The following is a 16,191-nucleotide window of genomic DNA, read 5'->3' on the forward strand; positions in this document are numbered from 1 at the left end:
TAAGTTATATGAAATAACCCAAAGCGACAGATTTATTACTACAATATGATTTACGACAGTCAGTATCCTGTTTTGTGCAGGTTTTGTTTGAAGCCTTGAAAATGAGCTAGCCAAAGTGTTCAGGACTAGTCCAGTGTATTACCAGTGAAGTTATGATGGGGTACACGTACATCTGTGGCACACTTGTGTCTTAATTACGGGTTAATATGTCTCTGACTGAATCCTTCAAGGCTGGCGACCCGAAATTATTTTTTGACCTCGTGGATGGAGGTTAGTGAATGTGAATACGTTAAATGATCAGAGTGTAAAGTGTTGTAATGTCCACATAGTTCATCAGACAAATATTAAGATTTCATCACGGTTCATGACAAATCGGCATGGTATCTATAACTTTGTAATCCTCGTGTCACCATGAAAGCTTTGACTTTAATGGCGTTTGACCTTGGGCTTTTATATTAGTGTGCAAGCGAGGAGGTTGTCACTTTTATAAGGAACAGTGAAATTTTCTGTGGTTAAAATGTTAAGGCTGTTGTTACTTTACACATACAGCCTACATATATGTGCAGAAAGATCTTTTGTATTAGCCTTGGGAAAGATTCTTTCCGTGGAGCCATGTGCCACATGCTCTGTATCAGGTCATGCTATGTTGTAATTACTATGTTCTGGAAAGATTCCAAAATAAAGGGTTTCCAGATAAATGCCATTATTTCCCTGTATACACTAAAAAAATAATCTGTTAATTTTAACACAGTCTGTTGTCTGAGTGATGCTAGAATGTATTCCGTTATTATAACAAAATATTCTGTTATATTCAATATAATGCCCTGTTAATCTACTAGAATCTTTATGTTGAATATGTGTATTATATTTATCAGAATAACCTGCTGCAATAACAATACATAGTAGCATCACCCAGATAAAAGACTTTCTGTTAAAATTAACAGATTAATTTTTTGAGTGTTAACCTTTGTCGAAGATGAAACAGATTGTTCTGGCTCTGTGTACATTCGAGATAGGTTTAACCCAATAATACTATTCCTGACCATCGCTGATCCCATGGCGACATGTTTTGTCACATAGATCTATGTGATTAAGGGGTTGCCCTTTCCAAATCACAAAAAAGCCTAAATAAAAAATGATTTCCAAATACATTGAAATGAATTCAAGATATCAAATAAACGAAAAGTTGATATATGGCTTGAATCCCTTTTGAGTTCGTAATAGCGTTAGCGAAATAAGACGTGAAACAAAGCTGGGTTATTGTCTAAAGTTGAACAGGAATTTGGAAATACACTTGTCATTCCGTCCTTTCCATCCGCTGTTTGATTTGTATGTCTAAAACCAGTTAAAGGCATTTCTTTCGTACGATGGTTGGGATATATCTCTTGAATTCCTTTTGAGACACGTGCCCATTTTGGCGTGTTAATTTATGTTAAGAAAATGCATACTCTCTAAAAATGTGACGGTTTACCACGTGCTAGAGTATTTCACGACAAGACTCGAATCCTGATGTGACGATCTTTATGGATATGTTGAAAAAGGTATATCAGGAAAAGATTTGAGATATCAGAAATACATGATCCCTATTTATCAACATAACCCTGCATTTGAGATAACAGACTGGTTTTGAGGTCACGCAAATGTTTCGACATACGTAAAATTGTTTTTAAATAAATCAAATCAGTCCTCAAAGGACCGAAATGGCGTTGCTATTCTACATAATAGCGATAAAGAGCCACGTACGTAAGCAAGCGAAATTTAGCTGAATAAGATGTGATGTTATTGTCTTAAGTGGCAGAGGAACTTGGTAATGCTCTTAATGAAAGGCACTCCAAGGCACCTCCTTCAAAATTGCCTTGCCAGAGTTGATTAACGTACGATGGTTGGGAATGGTTTTCGCTGTCTATCTCTCATTTTTTAAACTATGGTAATGGAATGTAAATGTATTATATAATCTCTGCATCTGCAGTCAATGTCCAGTCAATCTGACGTACGTGCGCTCACGTACTTGTGTATATTGTACCAAATATATGCACAGATGACCACCTGCATGGCGTGACCGTGCACCTTTCATGTGTCCATTTACGAACACACAGCACGACGTTTTCACTTTTGAACGGACTCGTCTCGCTTTGCTTATTTTGTTGAAGTAACAGTAATGAAGTGCTGTGAAGGGTTACGCTTAAGGACTGAGGAAAAGTTAATCTTATTTATATGGAATGTGGACATGTTTTGACAGGGCGGGTCGATCTTAAATCTTTCTTTCTGAGTGCACCTCAGATAGGCAGAACCCACACCAAAGCCCACTGATCCCGTTAATCTTGATACGAGCGTTGATGTTCCTGGTATGAATGTCCTAATACTGTTACCTCTAAATGAGATAATGAGTGCGAAATGTGTTGCCAGAAATCAAAAACGAAAGGGACGTTGTGACTCGCACAAGTAGGCCTAGCAAGGTAAGCATAACTGCTGTTAGAAACAAGCATTATATACTGTTGGTCAGCACGAATGGTGTTGCATATAGCGGATGTCGATACGAAAGTGTATTGTGTTCAGATACTTACAGGTGAAAAGATGTCACAGTCTTGTTTGCGGTATTCAAGGGGCTTATGCTATGCTAGCTCAAATTTGACAAATTTTAGATTCACATTGGTTCTTCTACAGATAAATTATTTAAAAATGCCCATTTGGTTGCATTGTTCTGATCCTTGTTGTAGATGCACCGACAGACTGGTGTGGAAATGTGCCACAGGATGAGTGTCGCTTACTTCTGGGTATCTTTATTACCAAAGTTGATTAAATGATATGTTCAGCATGTGATTCTTACACCAATGTATCCATAATCCATAAGTGCAATACTGGCACTCACAACATACATCATAGTATATATACTAATATTTCTTCCATCAAAATGCTGATCACTTTCGATGACAAGAGCTGTTTTTGTTATTTTTAAATATATTCGGTATATCAGAATTGTTGTGATGGTGTACCGATACCCGCTTGGAAGTAGGATGGATATGTAATAACATAGGCCTACTGGGATTTTTTTTTTTTTTTTATAGCTGTATGGTTTTAAATTGTACAGATGTAGGGACTGTATGAACATAGGCATATTAGCTGATGTTATTGTACATGTATATGGTCTGGTGTTTAACTTGTGATACGAGATGACAATCAATCAACATGTATGTAACCTAGATGGCGTTGTATGTTTGCATTTTCTCACCTTCTGACACATTCTTATGCTGTCATGTTTACACCTGGCCATTAATTTATATCTACGTGTATTGCCTGCAAAAGAGTCGAGCTGAGACACCCCTGGCTGTGAAGTATGATGTGTTAGAGGTCGAAAGCTGACATGACATACATTCATTTACAGGCAAGCTTATCCAGAGAACTTTCACCAAACATGTGAAAGCAATTGCAGTGTGGAGAGATCGGTTTGTTTGACCTATGGCTTAGTGTGTGTAGGCCATACATTTTTTGTTTATTTTTTCTTCTTGTTTTCTTTGGTTTTTGGGTTGATGTTTTTTGCAGTCAAGGTTGCAGGTCCCCTATGCATGTATGTCTAACTCTACTTTACTTAACTTTACTGTTTGGTTAGGGCATTGGGTTCTTACTCGGCATTCTTTTTTCTTATAACACTGTTGGTTGCGATCATTCGTCGAACATGCGTTTCCCTCCATGGCGTGGTAGTGTATATACCGTCTGCAAAATATATTACCTTGTATGTAGGGTAGGTCTATATGTGAATCTAAAGATAATGTGTTATATTAACATAGTATCGTACTCTCGGAATATTATCCCAAGAATATTTCTTTGAAGTGCGGATTTGCCAGACCATACCTGCGTGGACACAGGTTTTTGACAATATAATTATGAATTAACTTACCCTTAACTTATTAACTTACTGGAAAGCATTGGGCTGCGAAGTTTTCTTTCTAATACAGAAGATGTCATTGCATTTTAAGGTAGAGTATATTTGTTGACATGGTCCATTTACTTAATATGATCTCTCCATTCGAAGTATATTATGGTTTTTAATAATCGAAGAACTATTCCAATTAAATAAAATGAGGCATGTAATGATATGCAAAGTAGTATGAGAAAGATCTTTGTAGATGAATGTGTATATGCTTCATCAAGAATGTACAGGAAGTACCTCAGCTATTACCAGTAACCCCTAAAAGTTTCTTATCTAGGCATATATTTTGACATTTTCCGTATATGTCGTCACCTTGATCTGTAAGGTTAATGTTACATAGGCCTATTTAAATTGCAGATACCTGGATAGTTTCATGAGCCGTCCTAGTAAAACGTTATAGTGTGAGATTGACTCGCATTATAGTGTGAGATATATACTCGCATACATGCTTCATCTAACTCCATGTGCTCTTCAGGTGTTGTCATAAAGAACTTACAAATGTTCTCCTCTACAGTGACTTCATATACATTTATTATTATATAAACGACTACCGCGCAATCTGGTTTAGTTTTGCTTATTATAATGTAGGTATTGTACAGCTATACAATACAAGGACATAGGCCTACATGTAAATGCATTTGTGTCACACCAACAATCGGTGCGTTGAGTTCATGATAGCTTTGTTTAATTGTAACGACCCTTAGCGCACAGTGGACCAGTTTTGGAAATGCAATTGGGTACACACAAATAATTGTTCCACTGACCTGTTACTTGAACAAATCTAGACATAGGTATGCGGTGTAAAGATAAAGATCGGTCTATGGTGCGTGCAATTATCGGTTCAATTATTTGCCAAGCTTTGAAAGCACATGTCTGATACATTGAGTGCAACTAATAACACTTTAACTCGAACTGCGTGAAGCCATAATGTTGGTATTGGACAACACTGGGCCATGTGTTCATGTTCGCGAGTACACATCTTGAGTTTGTTGTCATGTCGGATTTATCCTTTCCTGTTGAAAGCTCGTGTGCGCCTTTCGTTCCAAAAAGTTTGGTAAAGAGGCCCTTGCCAAGGCTTGCCAGAACAAAACCGCCCTCCAGTATCATTTTGTGCGACTCCGAGGACGAGTTATCGGACTTGATCACAGTATCAGATAAGGGTATATATCTGTAAATTTTTGTGGCTTGTGAAAACATACAGTAATTCAGTAATTGTAATGATTGGTTAAATGAAAGAAAATTGATTGTTATTTGTGATGTTTATATTTTACGTCCAAACCTAAGCTATTGTACATACTGGCTTATCGCATAACGTATAGCCATACTTACACCATCGTATGGATCATTGATCTTAGAATGGCAGGTGGGTTTAAAATGGCATCATGGTTTAAAAAAGCTCAACCAACGCCGATCCATTAATATAAGATAACCAAATAACCAGGCACTCATTCGTTTATTGCAATCTTGTTCCAGCGGTTGTAGTAAAATGTATCAACGATACTGCGTGGTAGTACTTTATATACTTTCTTAGTTCTGTGGTGGTTTATGTTATACCTCGTGTTGTGGAATTTATTTATTTATTTATTTGATTCGTGTTTTTACGCCGTACTCAAGAATATTTCACTTATACAACGGCGGCCAGCATTATGGTGGGTGGAAACCGGGCACAGCCCGGGGGAAACCCACGACCATCCGCAGGTTGCTGATGGACCTTCCAACTTACGGCCGGAGAGGAAGTCAGCATGAGCTGGACTTGAACTCACAGCGATTGCATTGGTGAGAGGCTCCTGGGTCATTACACTGCGCTAGCGCGCTAACCGACTGAGCCACGGAGGCCCCCATGTTGTGGAATTGGCCTTGCGATTATTGATATTGTTAAAATGATGGATCTTATCTGTGTAAAAAAAAAATGAACTCGATGCAGCGTAAAATGACCACAGGTCGTAACTATTTAGGCGACTGAATGCAGTTAAAATGATCATGGTTCATACTTATGTGAGCTTCCCAATTCAGTTTAAAATGACAATGGATCTTGCCTGTATGAACAGCTGCGTTTTATGTAAAAAGGTGTAAAAAAATCTCATGTATAAGGAATCAAGAATTTTCACTTCATATTGGACATTTGTTCGGGTTTTCAATTGAGAACTTCATTATCAGCGACATTACATGTCTGAAAACTCATTACTGATTAAATTCACCAAATATTTTATCGTGGGCAATTGAATTTAGTGTAAAATGACTGCATTCATAATAGCAGTGCGAGCAAGTGACAACAGGGTAAAATAACCAAATATCTTAGCTGTAATCAACAGGATGCGGTGTAAAAATTTCCCAAGACCTTAACTGTGATCAACTGGATGCAGTGTAAAAATAACCATGGATCTTAGCTGTGTGATGAACTGTATATAGGGTAAAAATGACCATATATCTTATGTGTCTGATCCACTGGATGCAGTGTAAAAATGACGATAGTCTTAGTTGTGTGATCTACTGGATGCAGTGTAAAATTTAAAATAAATTTTAGCTGTTTGATTCACTGGATGCAGAGTAAAAATGACCATAGGTCTTAGTTGTATCAACTACTGAATTTTGTGTAAAAATGACCACAGATCTTATATGTGTGATCAAAACTGGCTGCTGTATAGATCTTAGCTGTGATCAACTGGATACAGTGTAAAAATGATCAAAGTTCTTAGCTTTGTGATCAACTGGATGCAGTGTGAAATGACAACAGATCTCAGTTACCGGATCAACTGGATGCAGCGTAAAAATGACCACAGATATTGTCTCTGTAATCAACTGGATGCAGTGTGAAAATGACCATAGATCTTAGCTGTGTGATCGATTGGATGCAAGGTAAAAATGACATAGATCTTGGTTGTGCGTCCAATTTGACGCAGTGTGAAATGACGGTAGATCCTAGCTGTGTGATCAATTCGCTAAATTTATTCAGTGTTTCTTCTCCAATCTTCGTTATCAATGAAGGAATTAGTGCAAATCCAACACTGGATCTGGGTTATATATAGTACAAAGGCTGCGATACATGTATACACCGGCACTTATTATTCATGTATGCATTTCAGCCATTTTGGATATATTTCTTGTTTTATATTGACGATACTAAATTGAATGTACATTATCGTTGTCGTTTTGAAGATTTCGAGTACATATAAACGTGTAATATTTTGTCCCATTGCAATAATTGGGTCATTTGTTGGCAAGAAATCAATCGATTCTAACTTATTTATATAGTTAAGGTAGAAAAGTCTACCCATTATCTATTATAAACATGTACTATCTTTGTTCGGCCTACTGAGGCCGTTTATATAAATGGCAAATGCAAACAGTCTAACCAGTGTTCTGATGGACATATACGTGTAAAGCCCCATACTCGTGAGATAGCCTGCAGCCTAAAGAGCCGATGTAAGTATAGAGACATACAGATATGGACTCCACCTGTATAGCTCTTTCATTCTAAGAATTAAGGTATATTATTTTAAATATTGAATGGTGTCTTGCGTGAGCGATGGACCTATTCTGTTGAATCTTTTCTCCTTGTCCATAGTGGTATGAAATATATTACTGCACCTTACGTCCTTGTGAGAATGGTGTTGATTTGAGTCGTTGACGTGTTGCTATGCTTGTAACTACGCACATGATGGTACAACCTGCACGCTAGTCAAGAGACACAATGCATTCTATAAAGCACGTGCTTTATCGTGTATTGAGGTTTCACAGTTTGATCTGAGACATTCAAATTTCGAAGAAGTGATGTAGAATATACCTGGTACTGCAGACTGTTTGATCATGGCATAATGGATTTTACTCTGGACACTGTAAGAAAATAAATCAAACCTCAACGACTCGCACCTATTTTCGGGAGTAGGGGCGCAAAACCAAACTTAAAGTAACCTCATACAATTAAAAAACGGATACAAATTTTATTCAAACGTGTTCGCTAATCTGTTTTCTTTTGTTAAGTAACAACGTTCAGAAAGAAGTTGGGAAAACAGTTGATATATGTGCTTTTTCTCAGAGTGGAAACGTATTTTAACTAATCTATCAGATTACTATATGATCAAGGGGTCTGGTCAACGGCTATAAGTATAAAAAACTTAAGTGAATGCGTTTCATTCGTTAATTCTTGTTAGTTCAGGATAGGTTCTTCTGCTTAATCGTATGAAATTGCATGGATTCGTGGACTATAAGATATAGGCCTACTACTTGCTGTTAAGTTTATTGGATGAGGACCCCACCATAATGCCGGCCGCCGTCGTGTAACTGAAATATTCTTGAAGTACACCGTAAAACACCACTGAAATAAATAAATACTATCTTGATCGCTGTAACAAGAGGTTATGTAGGTATTGTAAGACTTACCAAACAAAAAACCCTTCTGTTAGAAAGCTTCTTATATTTTTCGCTTGGTGCAGAAACAGCTTTAGCCTAATATCGGATAACGATCACCGAAATCTGTTCAATAGACGCAGGCGCACGCCATTAAATCTGCAGGGAAGGTACACAATCCACAACTGTTGGTCCTACACCAGAGTGCCTGTGGCATTTTGTTTGTCGCGCGGAATCACTGTTATACTTACATATGTACATTACCGCGAGCCTCCGTTAATGTAGGCAAAATGGCTATTTCTCAAACAAGTACAAGACTGGATACGACAATTTCTCTGCCAGGGTATGAGCTTTACTTCAAAACGTGATTATAAGTCAAGAAGAAAGATAGACCGAGACTTTGTATACCACCTTACCTGAAAGATACCATTCATGTCTCGAAGGCGTTCTAAAACACAATTACCGCTGACTAACGGTGCCGGTAAGTAACATAGGTTTAGAGGGAATAGTAAGCCATTCATTCTTTGATGAAGGTTGAATTCTCTTAACTGCTATACGCAGTAAATGTTGGTTCACAAGATAGCTCGATTTTCTTGTGTCCTTATATATTAAATGTAATGACAACGCAGCATTTTGAGCAATCCTAGACCAGTGAAGTCTGATAACTTTCAACTGTCATCATTGCATTTTTTTTACCTAATTCCGCTATGGTGCTAAGGGTCGAATTTCCTCTCAGTGTTGCTGTTTTTTTATGTTTTGCAATACAAAAGCTGGAGTGAGAAAATATGGTAATTTTAGCATTTATATAGCCTTTGACTCTTGTTGATGAACCGGTGTACCTGTGGAAAGATGGTGAAATCTGTTTCCATATCCTTATTATCTGCGACGTCAAATATCGTGCATTGGTGTCTTTACTAGTTTATAACCGTCAAACTGCCGGTACATCGTAACAAGGACGACATTTGTGGCACAAGTGGTGTATATCGCTGTATATAAAATCTGAGGTGGGCGGACCCATAGCAGACATAATAAAAGTTATCGCCCTTATTCGATACACCGTGAAACTGTGGATGATTTCTCTTCGTAAGACACCTGAACCTTTACAAATCGAAGCCTACGATAATCTATCTGACCCCCCCCCCTCCCCACCGTTCCCCTCCATCAAAAAAAGCTGACAGCCATCATATAAATGAAAAATTATTTAACATGACGCGAAAGCAATATGATAAATATTTCTTGTTTTCAGTTTTTAGATTTAACTTAACTGAGGTCTTGTATGTAATAAAACACAGAGATGAAGCTGTGTAGATCATTGCCTTTCCGCATTGCCTTTCCGCTCCGTTCTCATTTTGTTCACGGGGTCTTGATGAATATTTGTATTACACTTCATATAATAAACAAATAAATATGTATAAATAAATAAATGAATGGAACATGTAACTAATTAGATTTAGGGATGCTGTTGGCTCCATAGACCAGAATTGAGGAAACTCTACCTCACTTGTGCTCATCATCAAGGCTTAATTTATCTGAATTTCTTTTTTCCAGGCCAAAATGGTTGGTATGCTTTAGTAATGGCAGGGCTGGAAATCCACGACGCAGCTGCCACAGGAGATTATGATACTCTAGAGGAATGCGTTAAAAGCGGGAAATTTGATGTCAACCTGAAAGATGTGGAATGGAACAACAGAACGGCACTTCACTGGGCATGTGCTAAAGGTGAGACAGCTTCAACAAATGGAACCGAAGGGGTCAGGTAGCCAATGGAAAGGACACTGAATCTCGTTTATCATTCGCGGATTTGTCTGTCAGTTACTCAGATGTCTCACATTTAAATACCTTTCACATATTTCTCAAAATACTTTATTTTATTAATAGGCCCTATATCCAAAATCAATTTGATCAATTCATCGATAATTCAAATTATCCATGTACGGTACTTATATAGGGACCCTGGTTGAAGAAATGTACCTGTTAAAATATGAAATGTGTGAATGTTGAAGGTTATGTAGAGTGCATCCGTCTGCTCCTCGACAATGGAGCCAAGGGTACCGCAAGAACGGACACCGGTTGGACGCCAGCTCACTGCGCCGCGGAAACGGGAAAGCTCACATCATTGAGAGCCCTGAATAACGCCGGGGTACCGGTCGATTTGAAGGACCGCTATGGAGACAGACCCAGGGCAATCACGGAGGTCTACGGCCATAAGGAGTGTGCAAAATTTTTATTCCTGTAAGTACACGTCTATTAAAGTACATACGTGAGCGATTACAATTTCAACGGTGTACAGGGTCACAGCTTCTGTGTGCATAGTACAAGAGAGAAAATAATATCTTTTCCAAATGTGCAAATTTACTGAAAAATCTTTAACCCAGTAGGTTCCTCTGTTGTTCTATTCCGTAAGAGTCCTAAGTAAATATATATGCATTTCAATTACTTAGTGTCTGGTTCTATAGTTACAAACAGCAGTGTGTTTGTAACTCCGCAATACATTCCACCACGACTTGGTCCGGCATTTAAAGGGTAATCCAATAAACATGCCTTGGTGGTGGTCAAACCTGATAATATAGACGTGCTTAAATTTTCCACCACCACTGTGTACTCTATATAAACATTGACGTCTGAGTAATGTTTAATAATCTTCGCCTCATATTCTGGTAAGGATCCATTTTCTTGTGACGAAATTGTTTCGCCATTGTTTTCTGGTCGAGGAATTTGACCTATTTGACTATCATAAAGGACTGGACTAATTTTGGATACTCTGTCTGAAAGAAAGATCAAATCTACATTTTGAGAGCACGAAATTCCCATGGTATCGTCAGTTAATAGTTGATCAGCTCAGGTTTTGACATTATGACGGTTGAGTAAGGATATAGTCCTCATCAGCCGACATTAGTATGTTCATATCGTAATCAAGCGCTCTGATTAGGTAAACGGTGAAAAGGTTTTTTCTTGTAACACAAGGACCCACCACCCACGAGATAACTTTTTGGTCTACACCATCTCCCAGCTCCGCCTTTCGGCAAATACTCTTGTGTTCAACGTTCAATCTCTATATTAATCCTGTGGGCTTGCTACTTGTTTGTTTTCATCTCTTATCTCTTATTATCTCTTTATGCAGGGCTGAAATCGAATGGGCGGATAAACGATTGCGATTGGATAATATAGAAGGATCTGACTACGAATCGGAGGCGGATACGGAAGGTTCTTGACGGTTTTGTCTTCGACGCTTGTTCCAAGATATCTACAATGCCAATCCTGGTTTACATTCACAATTTTTTGGACTGGCGTACAGCAATCTAACTCTTCTCAGTGAAGAAAGGACCTTGTGAGAAGTACAGTGTACAAATGCGGTATTATCATGAAGTGAATAATGCTTCATGCAATTATTTACTCATTGGGCCTAATATTGTACATTCTTGATACTCACCGTCCGAAAATTTCAGAAAAAGTTAGAGATGTAATTACCTGTTTATTTCTAAATGCATAGTTTTACATATAATGGCATCAAAAATAGGCCCATTACATTATTAATTTCCTCTCGGAGATGTTTCCATCATGCTTTCTTTTATTAGCTCATGTTCCATATTTTCAATACGCACATTTTCTGCTGAGAAAATATGTTTAGTGGTGATGTAGTGTATACATGTATTTTAAGCAGAGGCTATATCCGTGACTTTACCCAACAGAATACACACATTCTACAGTATTATACTTTGAAACCTATGGCGCATGAATAAAACATTGCAAAATTCGCCTGCTATATTTTATTATTATTATTGGCTATTTACCCCTTCATATATGTATATATACTTGAACATGATGGAAGTAATACATAAAAGCTGAAATACATATTGTAGACTATGCAGTAGATCTAAAATTCAGGAACACAATACACATAGTTATTTCTCGTCGTAATATGACTGATAAACTGCGTTTAAACCCAAGCATACATACATTTAAAACTTTTTTCATATCAAGTAATATAAATATTAATATACACCTTATATACGCGGTGAGATAAACAAGTAGTTTTTAAAATAATAACAGATACAATTATCATGTCATGTAGTCTATTCTATAACAAATCTCCAAACAGGCGTTTTTTACGATGAAAACATACTTGGCATTCTGTGATAGATTAAATTGATTAAGTAACTGAAAGTTGTCTGCATAGTGTGGCATATTTTGTTAAAAGGAGTAGTAAGATCAATCCAATTTGTAAGAAAAGTACAAGTGTATCAACGATATTATATAACAGCCACACAGCGGAAACTGATCAACATGAATTTTTTGATTGAATTCTGTGGAAGTACATTTATATTTCAAACTAGGATTTCGGAATAAAACCAACATTTATGGATGATTTTAAAAATGTACGAATATGTGCCAATTACACTGACAAATATCCCATGAAAAGTTATATTTAAATAAGTCTTATTATGACACTTGTTGATTGACGGGAAAAAAATATATCTTTTTTTAAAATATATAAAAAGTTTGTAATTTGCTTTCCCTAAATTCACTCTTTTCAGATTTGTGATCTAAACGTTATATTTCGAAATAATGAGGACGTTGATTTCACCTGAACAGCAATACACTGGACCAGTTTGAAAAAGTGAATCCACATGTGCAATCCGGCTTGATTGGAATATAACCAACGCTTGCGTGCCTATAGGGATTGGGATGATGCAGTTAAAGAAAAATACCTGTACACTTAAATTCTTCCCACTTTTACTGTTAACAGCCTATAGAAAACATTTATCTTTCTGCTTGTCAGAAAGAAGAAGTTGAACTGTCGCGAGATTCAATCAGTACTTCTAAACCATGTATCTTAATAAGTACAACGCACAATACTTTCCAGATCATTTCATTGTATTCAAATTGACACACTTAAATCAAATAGTGCAAGGATTGTGGTTTTTTCTTACTCATATGCCGATGGCAACAGAGGCCACAAATTTGGGAGGAAAGCTAGTCCGACAAGTAGCATGTCAACTGTGCATGCGTGTTGGGTAGCGGATGAATATGTTGATGCCGACGGGTGAACATGGGCAAAATGTCTCTGCTTCGAAGTAGTCCCCTTGGAAACGGCAAGTGTTGTGGGCAATGATGATGTAGACTCTTTGAAACATCCCGGTGATCCAGGATCCTTCAGATCTCGTAAAACCTCACTGGTGACGTTAATCCAGAAGGTATGCGCATCCTGAACAAACGTGGCCCTGGATAAATAAGGAAGATGCACAGAGAATTATATATTCAGTTTTTCAGGGCTGTCCTCGAATAATCCAACGTAAATAGATATGACCACTTTTGTCATCGTTCCAAAACATTCTTGCTGTAGCTCTTGTTGACATTGTACTGCCTGGAGAAAGCAGGTCAATTAAAACCTGTCTTGAACTGATGCAATTGTATCTTCCCTGTGTTCAGATGTGACGATGGGCTCGGATAAGATAAAACAATGTTCTCATGTAAAGTAATTCTAAGCAATCATGTGAAGGAAAAATATCTGAATCATTTAGAAAAAGTGCACAACTTATAACTGTAGACGTTTTAAAATACACAATAATGATAATCAAATGAGACTAACATATACACAAAACTGATTTGGAAAGTAAAAAACTTTTTTGCCTCCATAATACAACACTGTCATTACAAAATTAACTAAATATGTGATATATTAAAAAAAAACATATAGGCTTACAGTATGGGCACAAACAAAGTCGTTGTGCTCTGAGTTAAGTTGTATGGCATATACCCTATTGGAAGTGATTTAAACTATATTCACCATAAGTTTTAATAATATGAATAATTTTTCTTTTACATACACAGACCATCTTTGTTCACAGAGCCAGAATAAAGAAAAGAATATTTCAGTAGTTATACTCACTGTAGGATAACATGGCCAGAAGATATCACCGGGGCCGTCCAATAAAGTGTGTTTGAAAATTTCTTGTTTCTTGACTTGTGCGTTATCGTAGACTGAAGATATGAAAAAGGACGAAAATGCAGTTGATGCAGAATTTACTCCACCAGAACACACCTTAATTTATATCAGCATTTATTTTACTCAAGGTAGAAAAAATATGTTGTCTTAAATAATTCCTTTGGCAATCTCAATCCATGACCAGAATCTGTAATGGATAATCCCGGCAAGCGACCTGCCCTTGGCCGCTAAGGCCGCGTTTTGGAATACCGGTACAGCTTATAGGCCGGCACGGATGTGAAAGACTTTATACCTCCGCAGATTTATCAGCTATCTGGAGAGGTGCAATGTTTTTTGTTTTGTTTTTTAGATCTTTTTCGCCCGGATTCCATCTTGCAAAGCCTGACCATCCTGGGATAAAATGTAGCTTTATCGTGGAGAATAGATGACGGATGGTTGGGTTTTGTTTTTGGGAGGTGCATATCCTTGTATATGCTCCATGGTTACTTCGCGACTTCCATGAACTGTGTGGACATAATATGCTACATGGTTACTGATAAACCTAAAGGCAAAACGATTTCCATGAACTGTGTGGACATTATATGCTACATGGTTTCTCATAAACCTAAAGGCAAAACGAGTTCCATGAACTGTGTGGACAATATATGGTTACAGATAAATCTGAAGGCAAAACGATTTCCATGAACTGAGTGGACATTATATGCTACATGGTTACTGATAAACCTAAAGGCTAAACGATTTCCATGAACTGTGTGCACATTATATGCTACGTGGTTACTGATAAACGTAAAGCCAAGACGACTTCCGTGAACTGTGTGGACATTATATGCTACGTGGTTACTGATAAACGTAAAGCCAAGACGACTTCCGTGAACTGTGTGGACATTATATGCTACGTGGTTACTGATAAACGTAAAGCCAAGACGACTTCCGTGGACTGTGTGGACATTACATGCTACGTGGTTACTGATAAACGTAAAGCCAAGACGACTTCCGTGAACTGTGTGGACATCATATGCTACGTGGTTACTGATAAACGTAAAGCCAAGACGACTTCCGTGAACTGTGTGGACATCATATGCTACGTGGTTACTGATAAACGTAAAGCCAAGACGACTTCCGTGAACTGTGTGGACATTATATGCTACGTGGTTACTGATAAACGTAAAGCCAAGACGACTTCCGTGAACTGTGTGGACATCATATGCTACGTGGTTACTGATAAACGTAAAGCCAAGACGACTTCCGTGAACTGTGTGGACATTATATGCTACGTGCTTACTGATAAACGTAAAGCCAAGACGACTTCCGTGAACTGTGTGGACATTATATGCTACGTGGTTACTGATAAACGTAAAGCCAAGACGACTTCCGTGAACTGTGTGGACATTAAATGCTAAGTGGTTACTGATATAGGGAAATCTTGTGGATATTATCAGACAAATCGACAAACCAGGTGGACATTATATGCTACGTGGTTACTGATAAAAGGCAAATCTACTTACATGCACCATGTCGAAGCAATGCCTTGTTTGTAGGTCTGTGCCTCCATACGTGAACACACCGATCGGGCGGCTAGTGTTCGTGTCACAACCAACCGGCCTGGCTTGCAGATATATACCCCGGTAAAATGCCGTCTCTCCCAAACTTTCAATAATCACTAAATGAGAAGAAAACTAGAGGTGGGTGTTGACTGATTGATACAATGAATATAAATCTGGCCAAGTTTAATTATTTTCTTTGACACAGATGGACAGGGACCGAAAGAGTTAATAGCAAACGTATACAAAGTGAAGGCCACGAATGTATCTTAAACACACATTCCACACTAACGAGAAACGACCACAAAAAGTCAGCTACACCCGGTTTAGATTTTCAGCCACCACTGGAAGATATATAAATTCTTTGCCAAGAGTTGGAGTGTTTAACAGAACCTATTTTGTGTTATAAGCACCTTACTATACAATTT

At 37.7% G+C, this 16,191-nt stretch overlaps 1 protein-coding gene across 4 annotated transcripts; it reads left to right on the forward strand.

Annotated features, from left to right (window-relative positions):
- The first annotated feature begins 103 nt into the window (after positions 1-103).
- Positions 104-12,001, forward strand: LOC135471625 (ankyrin repeat domain-containing protein 66-like). Of its 4 annotated transcripts, none has more exons than XM_064750921.1 (4): positions 104-270; positions 9,824-9,994; positions 10,279-10,507; positions 11,397-12,001. In XM_064750921.1, exons 1-4 carry the CDS (start codon positions 207-209, stop codon positions 11,485-11,487), a joined length of 555 nt encoding a protein of 184 aa, XP_064606991.1. In that variant the 5' UTR covers positions 104-206; the 3' UTR covers positions 11,488-12,001. The 4 variants fall into 4 exon arrangements, with proteins under 4 accessions (XP_064606991.1, XP_064606993.1, XP_064606994.1 ...); XM_064750923.1 differs by lacking the exon at positions 104-270 and adding an exon at positions 2,155-2,456; XM_064750924.1 differs by lacking the exon at positions 104-270 and adding an exon at positions 3,666-3,739.
- Positions 12,002-16,191: the final 4,190 nt, after the last annotated feature.

This window comes from Liolophura sinensis, chromosome 7 (genome assembly GCF_032854445.1).
Source record: "Liolophura sinensis isolate JHLJ2023 chromosome 7, CUHK_Ljap_v2, whole genome shotgun sequence".
Classification (NCBI taxonomy): domain Eukaryota; kingdom Metazoa; phylum Mollusca; class Polyplacophora; order Chitonida; family Chitonidae; genus Liolophura; species Liolophura sinensis.

Bases quoted from the DNA above. Each gene is read 5' to 3' on its own strand.
- LOC135471625 (XM_064750921.1), top strand. From the start codon at position 207: ATGTCTCTGACTGAATCCTTCAAGGCTGGCGACCCGAAATTATTTTTT. The intron at 271-9,823 runs GTTAGTGAATGT...TCTTTTTTCCAG, and splicing joins TTTTGACCTCGTGGATGGAG to GCCAAAATGGTTGGTATGCT. The intron at 9,995-10,278 runs GTGAGACAGCTT...TGAATGTTGAAG, and splicing joins TCACTGGGCATGTGCTAAAG to GTTATGTAGAGTGCATCCGT.